Raw genomic sequence first — 22493 nt, 5'->3', positions numbered from 1 at the left:
GGCGAAGACTTTTGGAAGATGGCCTGGTGTCAAGAAGGGCAGCAAAGAAGCCACTTCTCTCCAAAAAAAACCATCAGGAACAGATTGATCTTCTGCAGAAAGTATGGTGAATGGACTGCTGAGGACTGGGGCAAAGTCATATTCTCCGATGAAGCCTCTTTCCGATTGTTTGGGGCATCTGGAAAAAGGCTTGTCCGGAGAAGAAAAGGTGAGCGCTACCATCAGTCCTGTGTCATGCCAACAGTTAAGCATCCTGAGACCATTCATGTGTGGGGTTGCTTCTCATCCAAGGGAGTGGGCTCACTCACAATTTTGCCCAAAAACACAGCCATGAATAAAGAATGGTACCAAAACACCCTCCAACAGCAACTTCTTCCAACAATCCAACAACAGTTCGGTGAAGAACAATGCATTTTCCAGCACGATGGAGCACCGTGCCATAAGGCAAAAGTGATAACTAAGTGGCTCGGGGACCAAAACGTTGACATTTTGGGTCCATGGCCTGGAAACTCCCCAGATCTTAATCCCATCGAGAACTTGTGGTCAATCCTCAAGAGGCGGGTGGACAAACAAAAACCCACTAATTCTGACAAACTCCAAGAAGTGATTATGAAAGAATGGGTTGCCATCAGTCAGGAATTGGCCCAGAAGTTGATTGAGAGCATGCCCAGTCGAATTGCAGAGGTCCTGAAAAAGAAGGGCCAACACTGCAAATACTGACTCTTTGCATAAATGTCATGTAATTGTCGATAAAAGCCTCTGAAACATATGAAGTGCGTGTAATTATATTTCACTACATCACAGAAACAACTGAAACAAAGATCTAAAAGCAGTTTAGCAGCAAACTTTGTGAAAACTAATATTTGTGTCATTCTCAAAACTTTTGGCCACGACTGTACACATACATACAGGGGGCACAGTCAGAGGCATTATATAGAAATAAGGCACAGTCAGACACTACATATAATGCCAGTCAGGCATTATATATAGAGGGGGAGTAGCCAAAAGAGCACTATATACATATAAAGAGGACACATAAGTTCTCTGCCCTCTGTAAGTAGTGCCAGAGGCACTATCCAAAAGGGGCACAGAGCTTGTTTCACCATATATGAGTGTGTCGCACTAAAGGGGGTACCAAGCATGTGGCATTATATACAGAGGGCATAGAGTGTGTAAAACTTTATTTTCATAGTATATGACATGATTGTATTATGGGGCACAATATATGATGTTATATTCAGGGCATAGCATGTGGAAATGAGGAGTTTGTCTTCGTAATAAAGGGTTCGATGTGTCAGCAAAAGGAGAAGCTGAAGAGATCTGGGCAGCAAACTCTGCAGAGACAAGTTGTGTTCAGGAGAAGTCATGATGGTGGTCTGAACCATGTGGAGTAGAACTCTGAAGGAGACATCACCTGTAAGTCACTAAATGGAAAGGTTTATTCTGCCACTGACTGTCTGATCAATGCTGTAGTCACCTGTACGATCTACAGCTGATAATGGGGGGCATCATTCTGTTTTGTAAAACAACCACTCCCAGCATACCTTTTCACCTGTTCTGGCCATACTGGGAGCTGAAGTTTCACACTATATATGTCATGATGGGGTAGGGAACAGTGCAGCCCTGATCTTTATCCGCACCACTGTCCCCACCTACTAGCACGATCCAACCTAAGTGACGGCCCCCCAACTTGGCAGCAGTCGACTTGACTAAGTGCGGGGGCTTAACCTAGAGGGGTAAGCGTAGTCAGACAGAAAGAAGTCAAAACCAGACAGGCAAAACCAGGTCCAGCAGTGATCGTGCTTGCACACTATAGGAAAAGGCACTTTCATATAGTGTCCAAGCACGACCACTGCTGATGGATTGCAGTGTGGTCGTAACCATAGAAACAAGCAGTATATAGTGTGATGGAAAAAAATTACTCAAGCTAGCAGAGGAGGTAGTATGGACAGTCACAGTACATTAGTAAGTGTCTTGTATTAACTTACTCTACATGATAAAGGCCATTTGCTGAAGTGAGACAACCCCTTTAAATGCCTAGTGGCCCAGGCAGTCTGTCTGCCCCTGCCCCCTTATATATTCTATTAATGACATCATCATCAAATTGCATTGCATAGATTTGTGAGCTGTCCATTCTCGTGTATAATAAGAAACAGACTCTTATAAAAGAAATAATATATTTAAAGTGTATGAAATGTACATACAAATGTCTTGACAAAAGTACAGTAAATAAGTTATATGCCAAAAATAGCAGTTCATATGGTCCTCAAAACGGTAAAAACAAATTTGTACACAAACCTAGAAGAGGATTCTTTACGGTAAGAGCAGTGAGACTATGGAACTCTCTGCCTGAGGAGGGGGTGATGGTGAGTACAATAAAGGAGTCCAAGAGGGGCCTGGATGTATTTCTGGAGTGTAATAATATTACAGACTATAGCTACTAGAGAGGGGTCGTTGATCCAGGGAGTTATTCTGATTGCCTGATTGGAGTCGGGAAGGAATTTTTTGCCCCAAAGTGGGGAAAATTGGCTTCTACCTCAGTTTTTTGTGTGCCTTTCCCTGGATCAACTTGCAGGATAACAGGCCGAACTGGATGGACAGATGTCTTTTTTCAGCCTTATGTACTATGTTAGGGTTTCCAGTTCTTACTATTTTGAGGTTTTATTTGAGAATATACTATATGATTACATTTTTGCACTCGTTATGTCCACATAAACAAGGAATCTCCTTTTCTGGTGTACTTCCAATATCATAGTTGTATTTCCAAGTCAACTCAGTCCCGGCTTTTATGAAGCTGAAAAAAACCCATAAAATACATGATTAAATTAAAACTGTGAATGTACTGCATGCTTTGATTTCCACATGTACTGAACTGTGAAGTGCCACAGAGTTTGTTGCAGATTCCGCACCATAAACCTGCAGCAATTCCACCAAATCTGAACACACGCTGATGGTATCGGCTGTTCCAGTAGGACCTGTACAGTGTTTACTGTGTTCCATGAATCTCCATGCTTCTATTAAAACAGACGTACTGGGCACCAAATAAATCAGAGTACTAACCTTTTTGTGAAAAATGCCACCCATGGAAATTTTTTGGAGTGAGTTTCCACAAAAACATGCTGCACAAAAAGGTTCGGGGAACAGCTGTGCTGTAAAATATAGGGAGAAAGGGAAAGATTATGATATATTCTGCTAACTGTTCTAGTTTGAAAAACTTTCAAGTTTAGTTAAAGCGGTTGGCCCTTCTTGGACATTGGGGTCATGAAGTTAGGATATGCCCCCAATGTCTGATGGGTGCGGGTCCCACCTCTACTTAGAACGGAGAAGTGCCAGAAGGCGCACCCCATGCATGAGTGGCCTCCCTCCATTCATTTCTATGGGAGAGCCAAAAATAGCAGAGATAAAGTCCGATCGAAATTAATGGGAAGCGCAAGCGCGGCCACAGCTCCATTCACTTCTATGGGGCTTACGGAAATAGCCGAGCGAGCTGTGGCCGCGCTTGTGCTTCTCATTCACTTCTGTGGGGCTTACAGAAAATGCCAAACCAGCTGGATCGGCAATTTTCGACAGTGCCATAGAAGTGAACGTAGGTTGGCTGCGCTTGTGCGGTGCGCTTCCCATTCTTTTCAATTAGACTTTGGCTCTGCCATTTTCGGCTCTCCCATAGAAATGAATAGAGGGCGGCTGTGTGGTGTGTCCTCTGGCACTTTGTGGGCTCCGTTCTAAGTATAGGTGCAGGTCCCAGAGGTTTGACCCTCACCTATCAGACATTGGGGGGGCATATCCTAGCGATATGCCCTCAAGGTCCAAGATAGAAATACTCCTTTAAAGGGGTCCTAAATTCATGAATGGCTTAACACATGAATAAGAGGAATGTCAGACTGCCCAGAAACAAGTGCAATGCCAGAGCCAGTGTATAACCCTCCTGGGTGAGAGGGGCTATACAGCCCTGGAGACCCATTCTGGGTAAGTGGGTGACAACTGTTATAGTCACAACTTTCATGAGTTTTCAAAACCATGTTATGCATTGGAGGAGGCAAAGGTTTTATGATTCAGTATCCAGAAACATAGTGAACTCAGAACAACTACGAAATGTTCTACTTACATTTAAGAAACGACCAACGTTCCCTTCAGTTGAAGCATCTAAGAAGAAAATCATTTCTTCTGTGTTTGAATCTGTAGAGTCTGAATTCTCTGTACTGGCACACTGGACAGATGAGCTACTCTCATCCGATACATAGCCGGCTTTATCATTCCACACAATATTACCCCTTGTATGTACCAGCTCGACGCTCTCATCGTTATCTTCATCGCCACCTAAGTAACAGGACGGTTCGTGTCAAAGCTACATCATAAATAACATACCAGTATTGTTCGGCTGCGTACTTCAAGAACCCACATGTGGTCCAGTGTAGGAACAATACCAGGCATTAGTGATACTCTGATATTACTTGCCACTCACGGCGAAATAGCAGTAAATGCCAACAAATGTCAAAACAAAAAAATCTGGATAGGAGGCGAGAAGCTTGGAAGCACAAAAATGTTCCAAATCAGCATAGCTTTCTCAAGCTAGCAAACGTGATTGTATGCAAGACTGATCTAAAGAGTCCTGGTATGTTCAAATCCATCTGCGGCACCAGAATACATCAGAAGACGACTGTGAAGGTGAAAAGAACAGATTCTACGGTACCACAAGTAAAACATTCACTGCAATCACTGGTTTTACATGAACCATGTCCCAAAAGCTGCACAGTCCTCTGACACTTTTTATGCATTTTAAAGTCAGACTATTCACCGTGTTAGGGCAGCATAGTATGGGGACAGGTCTGCACCTCTATTAGCCAAAATGGCACAACAATATTGGTTGATAGAAGTCAAAGAATACACTGAGTTATAATTGACTGTATTCATGAGAGGAGCACTCCTTTGCCTCCTCTTCTCGCTGGAGACTTATGGCTGGCTGCTATGTATCTACATACACCACAGCCCATCAATCACCGGTGACAGAGTCTGGGGAGCATTCCCCTTATGAATACACCAGACTTAAAGGGGTTGTGCAGTGGGTTTATACTGAGGACCTGTCCTCAGGAGAGGTCACCAATATCAGATTGACAGGGGTCCGACTCCCAGCATCCCCCCGCCAATCAGCTGTTTGAAGGAGTCTCGGCACTCGTGTGAGTGCTGCTTCCTCCTCAAAATTACCTGCGCGCCGTCTCCAGTGCAGTGTAATTACAACTGCTGGTCCTACTTCCCTGAAATGGGACTGAGCTTGCGTGAGCTTTGCTACCCCTTATTGGCAGGGGTACTGGTAGTTGGACATCACCCATTCCATACTGATGACCTTTACTGAAGATAGGTCAACAATATTGAGCCACTACACCGCCTCTTTAAAATTATTCTTTGGTCTCTCCTGTTAAAAGGGTTGTCCAGATTCAGAGCTGAACATACCTCCATTTTCACCCAGGCAGCCCCCCTGACTTGAACATCGGAGCAGTTCATGTTCTGATGCTCTCCTTTGCCCTGCACTAAATTGCGCAGGGCAAAGGCATTTTCAGGCGTTCCAGTGACAAACCGGGATCTCCATAGGGCTGCCAGGAAGCCCGGTGACGTCACCGGCACTGATGGGCGGGCTTTAGCGCTGCCCTAGCCAGTAAAACGGCTAGGGCAGCGCTAAAGCACGCCAATCAGAGCCGGTGACGTCGCCGAACACAGTGCCAGGCGGAAGCCTCCGCCCCGGCAGTATGTTATTGTAAACAAGAGACCGTGTCCTGTGCGATCTAGCGCAGGGCAAGGGAGCGCATAGGAGCAGGAGATGCTCCGATGCCAACATCAGGGGGGCTGCCTGGGTGAAATTATGGGTATGTCCAGCTCTGAACCTGGACAACCCCTTTAAACTTCATAATATTTTTGGTGCAGTTTTGGCTAATAGGAAGTGGGCCAGACCACATACTAAGCTGCATTTACAAAGTGCTTGTTCTGGCATAGCCACGACACAGTCGGATGTGTGAGCACAATCGCTGGCTGGGTTTACAGTTTACACAGATCAGATGAGAATTTAGATAGTTGGAAAAAAAAAAGTACCGTCATGGCCAATGGTTGTGAGACTGACAAATGTTGGATTTCACAACGTTTGCTGCATCAATGTTTCTATGGTATACTGAAGGACAATAAGCATTTCATAAGTTCTTTTGTTTAACTTTTACTGAAATATCCATCAAGTTTACGCAAAGACTTAATATTTACAATGTTGACTCTTTAAGGCTTCCGCAGTTCACTAGATATCAGCTTCTGGAGCAAATCCTGACTGATGGCAACCCATTCCTACCTAATCAGTGATTGGAGTTCCACAATTTCTGTTTGTTTACCCACTTTTTGAGGGTTCTCAATGGGACTGGGTTCTGGGGAGTTTCCTGGCCATGAACCCAAAAATTGGATTTTTTGTACTCACCGTAAAATCCTTTTCTCGTAGTAGGCATTGGGGGACACAGCACCATGGGTATATGTCCAACTACCACTAGGAGGCGACACTAGACATAAAAAAGTGTTGGCTCCTCCCCGTTGGGCTATACCCTCTCCACAGACACTAGGCAGCTCAGTTTGTACCAAAAGCAGTAGGAGAGAGAAGAAAGGCAAGGAACCAACAACTCCCGTACCGGGAAAGATCAAGAGACCAGCCCGGAGAAGCGGAAGTAAAACAACATAGGGTGGGATCTGTGTCCCCCAATGCCTACTACGAGAAAAGGATTTTACGGTGAGTACAAAAAATCCAATTTTCTCGTGCATGGCATTGGGGGACACAGCACCATGGGACGTCCCAAAGCAGTCCCCGAGGGTGGGAAAAGGACAGCCATGCCACCGGTTGGGCATACAGGTGCGGGAGAACCACGTGACCCAACAGGGGGAAAGCACAGAATAGGCAAGAAGCCTCATAATAAGGTAGAAACCCCAATGAAGCAACAGCGAAGATTGTCCGCACTCCAGGACAAATGCCTGGGAGAAGGACCCAAATGCAAGAAGGCGGCAAAAGGGAAACACCGAGCTCCACCAAAGGCTGGAGAGAGAAAGTAGGACAGCACCACGTAGTGGAGCTACCCAACATTCTAATTGACTCAGGCAAAAGCACAAACACCCTGAAGTCAAACCCTGACAGGCCAGGGGAACAAGGGAACATGGACTCATTGAAGGCCATACGAGTGAGGGAAGCCATAGCAAGGCTCACATGAGAAGGGAGCAGGCCTCCCCTCAGCGCAAAACAGGTGATGAAGATAAGCGCCCTATTGAAAGGAAAAAACCCCAAAGACGATAACGGAAACCGACAACCCTTGTAAAGGGAAGGGGTTGTAAGTAAATGCCAGGAAAAGAGAAAAGATGAGGCCGGCATCACAAAATCAGGAGACGAGGAACGAGCCCCTGAAAACCAAATATCGCTGAGAAGCGCAAGACCGGAGAAACTCTGGCCAAAAGAAGTATCAGGGAAAAATGGGGACCAGATGCAGGCCCCGGAAATCTCAGCAGTGACACCCTGGAGTGAGAGAAGCCATAGCAAGGCTCACAATGAAGTGAGCAGGACTCCCCCACCGCAAGGCAGGTGATGAAGTTAAGCGCCCTATTGAAAGGTTGAAACCCCAAAGGCGCCAAGGGAAACCGCCAACCCTTGGAAAGGGAGGGGGTTGCAAGTAAAGGCCAGGAAAAAAGATAAGATAAGACCTGCATCCCACAACCAGGAGACGAGGAACGAGCCTCTGAAAACAAAATATCGCTGAAAAGCGCAAGACCGGAGAAACTCCGGCCAAATGGAGTATCAGGGAGATGCAGGCCCAGGAAATCTCAGCAGGGACACACTGGACTGAGAGGCATGGGAGGAGAAGGAGAGTACTCCCAACAATCTAAGGAGGAAGATTCTACAAACAACGATCATACAGAATCTGCGTGGTCCATGAACGGGGACAGGGACTCCAGAAAGGAGTACCCGGTATGGGCTCACAAGGAACCAGGAACTGAACCACCAGAGGCCAACGAAAGGTAGAATAACCAAGAAAAAATTAAGAGAACCGCTACATGGGAAGGGATTGGTCATGGACAACTAACCATTCTAAGAATAGTGGCTAGCAATCTATATACATTGTCCCGGAGAGGACAAGTGGACAAGTACAGCGGCTTGGGTTGTACCACAAAAACGACAAACACCCATACGCAAGGAATGGCGAAGTCGTTATAAAGAAACTGGGAGTGACTACACGAAATGTAGAAACCAGCTGCGACCGACACACAGAAGACTCCCAGGGGGAGAAAGTACCAGACAGGCGCAGACAATAGCAAGGTCCAAGGAAACTGCTCTCTGTCAAATAGTACTACTAAGCAGAGAATATAAGGGAACACCCGGACCCAGAAGGAACTACGGGACCCTGTCCGATGCCAGAGCAATCAGCAGAAAATTCACCTACCAGGCAGGTGTGTGGCGCTCAGTGTTTCCGTCCCTGACCATTAGGAAAGACGTCCAACGAGGAAAAAACAGTGACCCCAGAAGGATTCCGTGTGGCGGAGGACATCCAGTGATGGCCGAAAACCGCTGCAGCGGCCGGAGCTCACCAAGCTCGTACCCCAGCAAGGTAGAAGATCCAGTGGAGATGACTGTACTCCACCAGGAGTGGTCCGCCCTGTAACAGAAAAACAACGCGGGTACTCCTTATGATATGGGGTAACGCGGAGTGCCGCGGACAGAAGTACCTTATAGGGATGGCAAGAGCAACCCTAGCACGAAAGCCAACAACCACCTGGCCATGGTGTAGGGAGCGTGGTTGTATGTGGACCACCCACCAGATCAGAACAGATCAGCCATATACTGGGTACACCAGAAGTAGCAGTAGACCGACAAGGTGGCGGTGGGGGTTGGGCTGGCCCACCCCTGCCAGATATGGTTACCGTGCACATGCTGAACCAGGATGGCCTGTTGTAGACAGTGCCTTGAGAAAACACAAGAAGACCATAGAGCACGACAGTAGATGTCTGGAGTATAGAATAGAGTCCAGGGAAGGAAGCACCCCGTAATACAGAAACTGTATGGGCCACAGATTGCACCCTAGGGCCCAGCACGTGGGCTAAAAATACACGCCTAAAACCGAGCTAAAGTGGCAGCATGTTGCACACTAAGGAGAGTGGAAACAAAGCCACAGCATCCGGAAATGCAACCGCATTTGGAGGGTACAGGTCTACAACCTGGTAAAGTAGCAATACGGCTGTGTAGTGCAGAGATACAACCAGACAGGTACAATGGGTACAGCATCTGTAGATGGTAGAAGTACTAGATTTAAGATTAGAGAAATGTGGCCGCATGGTGCCCCCTAGGACCAGAGAAGTCCAGCGGCTACCGCGTTAGCAATGCTACCTATATTCCGCTCGGGAGGGGGAAAATAGGGCCACACGGTACCACAAAGAACGACAGGTGCACACCACAATTAAGTAAGTGCAATGGCAACTGAAGGAGGCCCTCTATTTCACCAGAGGGAAACAGGGCCGCAAAGTACTCCATAGAGCCAGACAGGTGTAACGGTTGCAGAAATCTACCTAAGAAGAGAGTAAGATGGCTGTTTGGTGCACACTATGATGAGGTAGGTGCAATGGCCACGGCAATTGGAGGAGGCCTCAATATCTCGTCCGGTAAGGGAGAGAAAATGCCACATGGTAAACCATAAAGCCAGACAGGAGTAACGGCTACAGCATCCGGAGATGGTGCAGGTACTCTACCTATGAAGGGATCAAGGTGGCAACCTGGTGCCCACTAGACACAGAGAGGGGCAATTCTGTGGCAATTGAAAGTGGCCTCTACATCTCGCCCGTAGGGAGAAATGTTGCCGCATGGAACACAATAGAGCCCGCCAGGGGTATTGGCTACAGCATCAGGAGATGGTGTAGGAACTCTACCTATGAAGGGAGCAAGGTGGCTGGAAACAGACAGGGGCAATTGCAACGGCAATTGAAGGCGGCCTGTATATCTCACCCGGCAGGGGGAAATAGTGCCACGTGGAACACCATAGAGCCAACCAGGGGTAATGGCTACAGCATCTGGAGTAAGTGTAGGAACTAATCGCCACGGCAACAAAAACAGGCCTGTATTCACTGATACAGGCTACTACAAAAGAACCTTTAGAGGCCGAGGAGGGTTACCAACCCTACAAGAGGCGTTTGCCTGAATTATCAGCTTGCCTGGAACATAGCCCCTGGTGAGGGGAACCAGGAAGGTCTGTCGTGTACAGCCTACGAGGGCGCACGTACCAGAGACACCATGTAGGTGTCCCAGTTGCTAAGCACGGAGACGGCTGGCTTACCAGTGCGGTAATTACCTGTGCAGGTAGGAGAGCGCCATCCGAAAGTCCACTAGAGGGACACCGAAACCTGGGTAGGGTAGGTTCCTCCGTGCACGTTTGTCTTGACCTCACAGAGGGCTTCTGTATGGTGGAAGACCGCCTGATGCTCTGTTCCGAGAGAATCGGTGCAGAGGTGTCCCCAGAGGCAACTGACAGAGAAGGCTTCGTCACCAGCCTCAGGCCTGTCCTGGGGAGACCCAAGGATGCCGAGGAGGGGTGGAAGCTAGTTAAGACCACCAGAGGTTGGTCCGTGGGCTACTCCTTGCGTGACCCTGTATCGACGTGAGCCTAGGGGGGAGAGGAGACCGCAATTCGTGGGTAGCGCTCCAGCGACTCCGCCGGGGATTGGGCGAGTCAGGCCAGGTTCCCATGGTTCGACAAGGAGGGAGCCCATTCAGGGGGGACCTACACAAAAGGGTGGAAAAGGGGGGGACGACGACAAGGCGACCACATGGAAACCTCCGTAAGACAACGGACGCACGTGAAATACGTGGCGATCCGATGAGGAGGCTGGGAGAGGAAGCCCTCATAGAGCAGCAGGGCTGACCTAACTGTCCCCGGAGCCACTGTTCCAAGAGGTGCAGCAGCAATAGATCAGGTGGCAGGGCTGCAGGAGAATGCAGCAATTGAGAGGAAGGAGAGGGGGGGGGGAGCCTGCAGAGCAAATCAGCCAGAGGCTGCCTACCCGACCCCAGGAGCTGTGTCAGCGCGCCCCATGCAGGAGAAGATGGACCCGGTGAAGAGAAAGAAGCCGGCAGCCGGAGGAAGAACCGCCCATTCTCCAGGGCAGCTGGAGCTGGATTGGGTAAGGAGCAGAGGCCCCTCCCACGGAGGGAGGGAGAATGAGAGAGCCCGGGAAGCCAGGAGTGGGCGGAGGGAAGGCTCCGCCCCACGTGACGCTGGATTGGGCAAGAAGCAGAGGCCCCTCCCAGGCTCCTCCCACGGAGGGAGGGAGAATGAGAGAGCCCGGGAAACCAGGAGTGGGCGGAGAGAAGGCTCCGCCCCACGTGACCTGCGGCCTAGTCGGCCGAAAAGCCGGGGCCTAGATTAGGGAAGTGCCGCCGGAACGGACGCTTGCGATCGCGGGGGCGTCCTGAAGCCGGGAGGAACACAGGGCCGGGGGGAATTGAGGAAGCCCTCAGGAAAAACACCCGAAAATGACCCCCATTAATGCTGCGGCTTCTGTGAAAGTGCCGGACCCAGAAGAGACATGGGCCTCTCTGCAGGTATTTTGGCCCCCAAATAACCCCCCCTTCATGGGGATAGGGGAGATAAAGTGGGTGGACCACCCAGCAAGTGCCCCAGACCCTAAGAGGCCAAGGGGGGGAGTGGGGAAGGAGGGAGGGAGAAGGGGACTACAGGGCCCCCACAATGGATCCGGATCTCTACTTACCTTCCGATGTCTTCAGGCGCAGCAATGACCACCCCCTCGGCGGACTCAACACGGGAGCCGTGGGTCTACCGGAATTCCACTGCGGAAGCAGTTACAAGTGGGGACTGGGTGGCTGCCAGGTACCTGAGTACGCGCCCCGCAGGGGGGCAACTAAAGTGGAACACGATGGAGCCACCCCTGCCGCAGGCCGAAACCTGCAGAGAAAGAAAAAAATGATTGAAGAAAAAATAAAATAAAAAAGTAGCAGGATGACCTGCACAAAAAAGCAGGTCAGGTCTGCCTCCTATGGACACTAGAACAAGACTGAGCTGCCTAGTGTCTGTGGAGAGGGTATAGCCCAACGGGGAGGAGCCAACACTTTTTTATGTCTAGTGTCGCCTCCTAGTGGTAGTTGGACATATACCCATGGTGCTGTGTCCCCCAATGCCATGCACGAGAAATTTAAATGTTTTGTTCATTGATCCACTTATCGTATTTTTCATCCTATAAGACTGACTTTTTTTGGGGAAAATGTGTGTGCGTCTTAGGGGGCAAATACTAATGAATGCTTCCTTTATGGAAGCGCTCATTAGTACCGGGGAGCAGAAATGCAGCGCTCCCCAGCTCTGTACTCCCCACTTTCTGGTCTTCTCCTGTAGGGCTCCGCACGCTGTGCTGTGACCTGTGCACAGGAGTATGTTGGCGTGCTCTGTGACCTCATGCTGTGCGACGTCCGGTCACAGCACAGCATGGCAGGAAGACTAGTAAGAGTGCTGGAACTCAGGAGCAGTGGCAGCGTCCACAGCAGGAGAGGGAAGAATTATTATTTTTGTCTGATCTGAGTTCTAAATGAGGGGTCTTATTCACATTGGGGGTCTGATTGGGGTGGAAACTGAGGTCTGATTAGTGGTCTAATCTGAGATCTTATGAAAAATATTTTTTAGGCTACTTTGACACTTGCAGGGATCAGCAAAAACGCTACCGTTACCGATAATACATCCATCCGTTATGAACGGATTCGGTTGCATTATCATTAACATAGCCAAGAAGGATCCGTCATGACAACCACTGAAAGTCAATGGGGGACAGATCAGTTTTTTTTATGGTGTCTGAGAAAACGGATCTGTCCCCATTGACTTGAATTGTGTGTCAGGACGGATCCGTTTTGCTCCGCATCCCATGACGGAAAGAAAACCACAGCATGCTGCGGTTTGCTCTCCGGTATGGGAAAGCAACCAAAGGGAACGGAATGCATTTTGGAGCTTTCCATTCTATTCAGTTCCGTTTTGTCCCCATTGACAATGAATGGGGACAAAACGGACGCGTTATCCTCCAGTATTGAGATCCTTTAACGGATCTCCATTCCGGAAAATGTAAATGAAAGTGTGAAAGTAGCCTTATTTTCCTCCTCTAAAACCTAGGTGTGTCTTGGGTGAAAAATATAGTAGTTAACAGTTTTGCCTAGTGACAAGGTGCTCCATCATGCTAGGAAAAGCATTGTTCATCACCAAATTCCTCCTGGATTGTTGGGAGAAGTTGCTCTTGGAGGAGATTTGATCTCATTCTTTATTCATGGCAGTGTTCTTAAGCAAAACTGTGATTGAGCTTACTCCCTTGGATGAGAAGCAACCCCAGACATGAATATCTCAGGATACTTTACTGTTGGTATGACACAGGATTCATGGTAGTGCTCACCTTTTCTTCTCTGGACTATCAGTTTTCCAGATGTCCCAAACAGTCTGGAGGCAGCTTCATCAGAGAAAATAACTTTACCCCCAGTCCTCTGCAGTCTAATCCCGGTACTTCCTGCAGAATGTCAGTCTGTCCTTTATGATTTTCTTGGAGAGAAGTGGCTTCTTTCCTGCCCTTCTCAACACCAGGTCATCCTCCAAAAGCCTCTGCCTCATTGTCCGTGCATCTCTTTAGGAGATGGTTCTGGCACTTTCTTGGGTGCCTTGAATCCTTCTCTACAGCAATTGAACCTCTGCCCTCGAAGTTCTTGATGATCTGATAAATGGTTGATTTAGATGCAATCTTACAAGCTGAAAGGTCCTTGCCTGTGAAACCCTTTTGATGCAAAGTAAGGATGATTGCATGTGTTTCCTTGGAGGTAACCATGGTTAATAGAAGAAGACAATGATTTCAAGCACCACCCACAACCTCCTTTAAAGCAACCAGTCTGCTCTCTAATTCAATCTGCATGACAGGGTGATATCAGCTGCCTTGTGCCTGTTAGAACTTTCTCCAGAACTAACAAGATGATCACTGAAATGATGTTATGAGGTCATTTTATGACAGGGCTAAAGTGCAGTGGAAATTGGATTTTTGTGCTTAAGTTGATTTTCATGGCAAGGAATAACTCTGCAATTAATTGCAATTCATCTGATCACTCTTCATAACAGTCTAAAGTGAATACAAATTGCCACCATAAAAACTGAAGCAGCACACTTTGTGAAAACCAAAATCTGTGTCAGTCTCAAAATGTTTGTCCATGACTGTAGGTCTGCCTGAAAAATGAAGCATGTTATTATAGGAATGTGAGAAGAAAAAGTCCTGATCACCTTCAGTTTATGCATGGATCCCATACATTCACTGGTTCCTTTTATATGGTTTGCCAACAATCCTTCAATACATCCAAATTCAAAGTAGTCTAAGGAACTTCTTTTGCTTTGAATTCGGTATAATCTTTTATTTAACTATGCCCCCATTCATTGATTTGGCCCCTTCCATGTCAAGTACCAGTGATGGGGTTCATCAACATGGACGCAACATTTGCTATTCGAATTTTTATTTTAAGTGAAGTAAAACATTTTTAGGGTATAGAGGTTGCGCTACATTTTTTGTGGCACAGTGGAAATAGTCCTCTTAGCATTTTTTTGTATTTTTAGCCAAGGAGAAGTGTGAAATGTACAGTGATTCCAATAAATAATACGCAGGCATTTATGATAAAGGTTCACTATTTATGCATGGAAATGTTTCTATATTTCCATCTATGGAGCTGATCGAGGGCTTGATTCTTGCAGGGCAAGCAGTAGTATTTATTGGTACTATTTCGGGGATACCTTTTGATCACATTTTATTTATCAGTTTTGAGTGGGGAGGCAAGTGATCAAAAGAAGAATAATCAACTGTTTATATATTTTTTCGTTATACTTTTTACCATGTACAATATATTTATATTTTAATAGTTCATACATTATCAGATGCAGTGACACCAATAAGGCAACTTTCACACTAGCGTTTTAGCTGGATCCGGCAAGGCTCAGCAAAAACGCTTCCGGTTAGGATAATACAACCGTCTGCATCCATTATGAACAGATCCGTTTGTATTATCTTCAAAATAGCCATGACGGATCCATCATGAACACCAGTGATAGTCAATGGGGGATGGATACGGTTTCTATTGTGTCTGAGAAAATGGATTCGTCCCCGTTGACGTACATTGTGTGTCTGGACGGATCCGTCTTGCTCCGCACCACATCGGGGACAGAAAAACGCTGCTCGCAGCGTTATTCTGTCTGCAATGGGGACGCAACCAAATGGAACGGAATGCATTCTGGTGCACTCCATTTCGTTCAGTTTTGTCCCCATTGACTGAAGCGTTTTCCCCCCACTATTCAGGAACTATGACGGATCTCAATAGCGAAAAGGGAAAACGCAGATGTTAGAGTAGCCTAATGTTTATTTTTTTTATTATTTACTTATTTTGATATATAAAATTGGGATAAGGGTTATTTAAATATTTGATAATTTTGTGTGGGTTTTGAATATTTTTAAAACATTTACTATAATTTTTAATCCCTTTTGGTGACTTGAACATGCTCCACTTTGATAACTTGCCAGACTGCAATAGTATACCGTTGCAGTCTATGGGATTTTTACTGGCTTCCTATTAATTCCTCCCACAGACGGGGCTTAACAGGCAGTTTTGCTATCGTAGGTCTGGGAGCCTTCACAATTGGAACCCTGCAATTTTGCCACCTCTGTCTATCCTCTCAGATGCTGTGGTTACATGGAAAGGTCTCAAGCTGTCGGGCACTTCCCTCCTAATAAAAGGTCTTATTATCACTAGCAGATCTTGGACTTTTTCTTCAAAAGGTATTAATAGTATGTACAAAGACGAGGAAAGAAATGATGCATCATCTATACTTTACTATCACAGTTATCACTCACCGGGGTGCTGCACCTTAGGAGAAGCAGGAGGGGTGAAAGGCTCATCATCTGAACTGTGCTGCATGGTCACGGCTCCCTGGAGTTAAAGAAAACATATACATGTGTAGATACTGATGAGGTAACCGATCAGCTTAGTATTATTGGAGGCATTGTAGATACAGGTTTGTAGATCCCTCACTTTCTATTATTTAGGCTCCTATCATTTTTACCTATACAGCAAGTAAATAAACTTAATACCTTCAGAACGCAGTCAATTTTTTCAAAATTAAGTTTTTTTCCTCACCTTCCAAGCTCAATAACTTATTTGTCATATGAGAGCCTATTTTTTTGGGAATGTTGTACTTTTGACGCAATTTAATAATCCATATAAATTATTTGTGGAGTCAAAAAAGCTTTTGTTTGGGCTTTGTTTTGATGGGAGTCACTAAGAAAAAAATTATATGAAGAGCTTTATACTCAGATGGAGAGGTACAAAGAAAGGTCCATAGGCAAATTTGGCAATAAATAGGGAAAGTTTATTGAAGCATCACTAACAGACACAAGAATTAGGGAGCCGATGTCTCCCTTCACACAAACAAAATGGTATCTGGAGGCCCAAATAGGAGGGAAATTGGGTAAACTGGAAATCTAGGATATCAGGGAGATATGCTGAATACTAGGAGGCAAGAAGCGAGTCTATGGTTCTTCTAAATTGGAATAAAGTAGGCATATCAGATCAACAGTTTCAATTTGGTTGGGATAGGGTGGGAAGGGGCGAATTTATGTTTGTTAATATGAAAAATAAAAAAACAAATTGTTTGTACACTGCGTGGTTTTAATGCTGTAAAGATTATATTCAGAAACTATGTATAAACATAGTTAAAATCTTTATAGATCTTTTAATAAAAAGATTTAAAAAAAAAAAACAACATGCTACATGTTACTGCATTCCAAGAGCCATAACTTTTTTTATTTTTCCATTGATGTAAATGGGCTTACTTTTTTTCTTTGTTAGGTCCCCCTGTTGCCATGGTAATCCATCAGCATCACATCACAGAGTACTGATAAGCAAGACAAAGAGAGTCCCATCTTTATGTCAAGCTTCTAAGATGCCACAGCCATTATCGAATGTAGCATCTAAGAGGTTAAACTGCTGAAAAGGGAGGTTTTCTGATCCCAGCCCAGGACAGCAGGAGCTTGGTTGTCAGTCACCACCCGGCTCATTCTGTTTATCTCATGGGCACAGATCCTGAGCTGGTGTGAACATCATGACATAACTGTAGGAGAGGATTGCGCTGCAGGAAAGAAATCTTTTTGTAGATGAAAGTTCCTTTTTAAAAGTCTTCAACCAATGGGATCACAAACCAACCTTACAGACCTTCACTGGTATGGAAATCTGTGATATAAAGAAAAACGCACTATGGTGTAGCGAGTTCAGACATCTAACGCACCATGTGAATAGAATATACTCACAAGATTCCAGATAGGTAAGTGCACGTAGAGATCTTAAAGATGTTTCCTATAGGGCTCTGCTGAAAGGAGAGAACTATAGTGTAGTATGCAAAGACACGGTGCACGCCTGCAGAAGAATTGTACTCACAGAACTTCACTGGAAAAGTGCATGAAAGGATCCTGACAAAATCTTCACAGACAGCTGGGCAGATCGAACAGGCGGAGGTCCAGGGGCGTCGGTATAGGAGATCCCAAAAATCAATCAGCAGATTGAATACCTCTATACCTGGATGGCATCGAACCACAGCTTACAAAGAAGATCTCAGTGGAGGAATCGCAGATGTAATGCACACCAAAGGGTCAGATGAAAATATATTTAATATATTTGATAAAAACAAAAAGTTACAGCTAAAAACCGTATTAAAATATCTATGTAAAGCCCGACCCGGGTTTCGCCGTGATGCTTCGTCTGGGGTATTCAATCTGCTGATTGATTTTTGGGACCTCCTATACCGACGCCCCTGGACCTCCGCCTGTTCGATCTGCCCAGCTGTCTGTGAAGATTTTGTCAGGATCCTTTCATGCACTTTTCCAGTGAAGTTCTGTGAGTACAATTCTTCTGCAGGCGTGCACCGTGTCTTTGCATACTACACTATAGTTCTCTCCTTTCAGCAGAGCCCTATAGGAAACATCTTTAAGATCTCTACGTGCACTTACCTATCTGGAATCTTGTGAGTATATTCTATTCACATGGTGCGTTAGATGTCTGAACTCGCTACACCATAGTGCGTTTTTCTTTATATCACAGATTTCCATACCAGTGAAGGTCTGTAAGGTTGGTTTGTGATCCCATTGGTTGAAGACTTTTAAAAAGGAACTTTCATCTACAAAAAGATTTCTTTCCTGCAGCGCAATCCTCTCCTACATTTACCTACATAGCGGACTTCTCCCACATTGTCTTTTGGATTTGCAGCGCTAGAGAGGACAAGTATTTTCAATAGAGACTTTATCCTTTTATTATTGGATCATGACATAACTGTACATCCCTGTGCCTTTATATAAGGCAATCCATGACGTTCAGTCATGTCATGGTGTGGTAAGGGGTTAAAGTATATATCCAGTGACTGAAACAATTAAGGAAAACACGATCAGGGTATGTGTCTCAGAGATGAGCAAATCAATTGGTACAAATCAAATTCGTTCACTGATCAGCCGGATCTACAAAACACATACGGACGTCTGAATGGAGCCTGACAGGGGGGTGATCACCCCATATTAGACTCCCTGATCACCCCCCTGTAAGGCTCCATTCAGACGTCCGTATGTGTTTTGCGGATCCACGGATCCGCAAAACACGGACACCGCGAAACCCACAAATGACCCCATTTCGGAAAGTAGACACCCCAAGGTATTCGCTGATGGGCATAGTGAGTTCATACAACTTATTTTTTGTCACAAGTTAGCGGAAAATGATGATTTATTTATTTATTTTTTCCTTACAAAGTCTCATATTCCACTAACTTGTGACAAAAAATAAAAACTTCCATGAACTCACTATGCCCATCACAAAATACCTTGGGGTGTCTTCTTTCCAAAATGGGGTCACTTATGGGGTAGTTATACTGCCCTGGCATTTTAGGGGACCTAATGCGTGAGAAGTAGTTTGAAATCAAAATGTGTAAAAAATGCCCTGTGAAATCCTAAAGGTGCTCTTTGGAATGTGGGCCCCTTTGCCCACCTAGGCTGCAAAAAAAAGTGTCACACATGTGGTATCGCCGTACTCAGGAGGAGTTGGGCAATGTGTTTTGGGGTGTCTTTCTACATATACCCATGCTGGGTGAGAGAAATATCTCTCTAAAAGACAACTTTTCCCATTTTTTTTTTTATACAAAGTTGGCATTTTACCGATATATCTATCTCACCCAGCATGGGTATATGTAAAAAGACACCCCAAAACACATTGCCCAACTTCTCCTGAGTACGGCGATACCACGTGTGACACTTTTTTGCAGCCTAGGTGCGCAAAGGGGCCCAAATTTCTTTTAGGAGGGCATTTTTAGACATTTGGATTCCAGACTTTTTCTCACGCTTTAGGGCCCCTAAAATGCCAGGGCAGTATAAATACCCCCCCACATGTGACCCCATTTTGGAAAGAAGACACCCCAAGGTATTCCGTGAGGGGCATAGCAAATTCATAGAAGTTATTTTTTTTTTTGGCACAAGTTAGCGGAAATTGATTTATTTTTTTCTCACAAAGTCTCCCTTTCCGCTAACTTGTGACAAAAAGTTAAATCTTTCATGGACTCAATATGCCCCTCAGCAAATACCTTGGGGTGTCTTCTTTACCAAATGGGGTCACTTGTGGGGTATTTATACTGCCCTGGTATTTTAGGGGCCCTAAAGCGTGAGAAGAAGTCTGGAATATAAATGTCTAAAAAGGTTTACGCATTTGGATTCCGTGAGGGGTATGGTGAGTTCATGTGAGATTTTATTTTTTGTCACAAGTTAGTGGAATATGAGACTTTGAAAGAAAAAAAAAAAAAAAAAAAACAATTTCCGCTAACTTGTGTGACAAAAAATAAATAAAAATCTTCTATGAACTCACCATGCCCCTCAAAAGTGATCTTTTTATAGCGCCGCAGCGATTTTACAGTGTTTTTGCAGTGATCAGGAAAAAAAAAAATTCTGTCACTGCGGTGGGGCGGACTGAACGAAAGTGTGCGCACAAGATCAGGCCTGATCGGGCGAACACTGCGTTTTTTGTAGAGCCTATAGAACATGTCCTATTCTTGTCCACAATTGCGGACAAGAAAAGGCATTTTCTATATAGTTCTGGCAATGTGCGGGTCCGCGGTGTCCGCGTTTTGCGGGTCCGCGGTGTCCGCGTTTTGCGGGTCCGCGGTGTCCGCGTTTTGCGGGTCCGCGTTTTGCGGGTCCGCGTTTTGCGGGTCCGCAAAACACATACTGACGTCTGAATGGAGCCTTACAGGGGGGTGATCAATGACAGGGGGGTGATCAGGGAGTCTAATATGGGGTGATCACCCCCCTGTCAGGCTCCATTCAGACGTCCGTATGTGTTTTGTGGATCCGCAGATCCGCAAAACACATACGGACGTCTGAATGGAGCCTTACAGGGGGGTGATCAATGACAGGGGGGTGATCAGTGACAGGGGGGTGATTAGGGAGTCTATATGGGGTGATCAGGGGTTAATAAGTGACGGGGTGGGGGGGTGTAGTGTAGTGTAGTGGTGCTTGGTGCTACTTTACAGAGCTGCCTGTGTCCTCTGGTGGTCGATCCAAACAAAAGGGACCGCCAGAGGACCAGGTAGCAGGTATATTAGACGCTGTTATCAAAACAGCGTCTAATATACCTTTAAGGGGTTAAAAATAATCGGATCTACAGCCTGCCAGCGAATGATCGCCGCTGGCAGGCTGCAGATCCACTCGATTACCTGCAGTTTCTGTGAACGCGCACGCCTGTGTGCGCGCGTTCACAGGAAATCTCGCGTCTCGCAAGATGACGCGCCGGCGCGTCCACTCAGAATAACAGGGCCGCCGCAAAGATGCAATCCTGCGTACGGCGGTCCTGTAGTGGTTCATCTGTCAGCAGATTTGTACCTATGACACTGGCTGACTGTGGATAAAGAGGCGTTCACTGTGGAGGTCACTGTTAAGGGGGCAGGCCGCTGTGGAGGTCACTGTTAACAGATTGTTACACAGACTCCGTTAAAGGGGTTGTCCAGGATTAGAAATCCATGGCTGCTTTATTCCAAGAACAGCACTACCCCTTTCCATGGGTCTGCCTGGTATTGCAGCTCTGAAGTGAATGGGGCTGAGCTGTCATACCACACAGAACCTGTGGACGGGTGTTGTGCTGTTTTAGGAAGAAAGCAGCCATCTTTTTTAAGTCCCGGAGAACCTGTTTAATGCTTTAACAGTTGCTTAAACTTTACCTCCTCCATGAGTTCCCGTCTGCGTTTCTGAAGAATGGCAGTCCTTGTCTTAGGTCTTTTAATACACGTGAAATCCAATTTCCCTCTTCTGATGTGGCCTAAACCTTTGCTGCAGAAAAGAAAAGTGATCTTTCGAATAACTCAACGAAATCATAAGATAATAGGAAAAACACTTTAGTCTGAACAAATGTAACTTTAGTCATAATTTTTATGGCCGAGGCAGAAATATTACCGGACCAGTCACCACCCTGACATATCTGTCCTGTTTCTTAGAACTCTGCATTTTGCCATTCCTCTGTTGTTCCTCCTGAAACTGTCTTTATGAGTGCATTCACACGACCGCGTTTTGTGTTCCGCAAATTGCGGATCCGCAAAACACTGATATCGGCTGTGTGCATTCTACGGACCGCACATGGCCGGCGCTATATAGAAAATGTCTATTCTTGTCTGCAACTACGGACAAGAATAGGACATGCTCTATATTTTTTGCGGGTCGGAACTACGGATGCAGACGGTACACTGTGTGCTGTATGCATCTTTTGCGGCCCCATTGAAATGAATGGGTCCATACCCATTTTGCTAAATTGCGGAATTGATGCAAACCCATTCATACGGTCGTGTAAATGGACCCTTAAACTGACCACTACTTGTCAATAAGGTGTGATCCTACACAGTGTGACACTTAGCACTGATTGGACAGTGTCAGGGTGTAGGGACTGGCCACATTACCAAGGGACATATAGGGGGGCATTTACTAAGCATCTTGCGCCAGAATTATGCCGTAATATGCGCCAAAAAGAATGGCATTTTGATTTGCACCAAGTATATCAAATTGTTTTCTCCCCAATTTTCACCATACAGAACGCATCACACCAGAAATTAGTTATAAATGTCAAAATGGGCGGGACTATCAAATTGGCGCATATTACGCTTCATGTATCATGCTCTTATAGGCAGAAATGGCTCAAATTGTTGCGGACAATTAAGCCAGCTTACGTGGTGGTGTTTTGTGTAAAAAGTCACATTTATGGGAGAAAGAGGCAACTTTTTGTCAAAAAGTCGCATTTATGAAAAGGAAACCAACTCGTGGTGGGAAAAAGTGATAAATATTAAAAGAGGAGGCAATTATTTTCATCTAATATAAATGAGCTAAACAGCAGGGTTTTGTCAGTAAATTGACATTCAACAAAACAATAACAA

At 45.8% G+C, this 22493-nt stretch overlaps 1 protein-coding gene across 1 annotated transcript in view; it reads right to left on the bottom strand.

The window, feature by feature from the left end:
- Nucleotides 1–2552: 2552 nt before the first annotated feature.
- Nucleotides 2553–22493, bottom strand: part of SETDB2 (SET domain bifurcated histone lysine methyltransferase 2) — a 56515-nt gene continuing 36574 nt past the window's right edge. The window contains exons 10-14 of the mRNA XM_040426023.1: nucleotides 21294–21402; nucleotides 15910–15985; nucleotides 4106–4317; nucleotides 3061–3149; nucleotides 2553–2794 (exon numbers count right to left, since the gene is read on the bottom strand). Coding sequence (XP_040281957.1) covers nucleotides 2677–2794; nucleotides 3061–3149; nucleotides 4106–4317; nucleotides 15910–15985; nucleotides 21294–21402 — 604 coding nt within the window. The 3' untranslated portion in view covers nucleotides 2553–2676. The remainder of the gene's footprint in view (nucleotides 2795–3060; nucleotides 3150–4105; nucleotides 4318–15909; nucleotides 15986–21293; nucleotides 21403–22493) is intronic.

Source organism: Bufo bufo, chromosome 3 (genome assembly GCF_905171765.1).
Source record: "Bufo bufo chromosome 3, aBufBuf1.1, whole genome shotgun sequence".
NCBI classification, from domain to species: Eukaryota; Metazoa; Chordata; class Amphibia; order Anura; family Bufonidae; genus Bufo; species Bufo bufo.
Note: the sequence above shows the minus strand (reverse complement) of the source record. Positions and strands in the feature narration are given on the sequence as shown.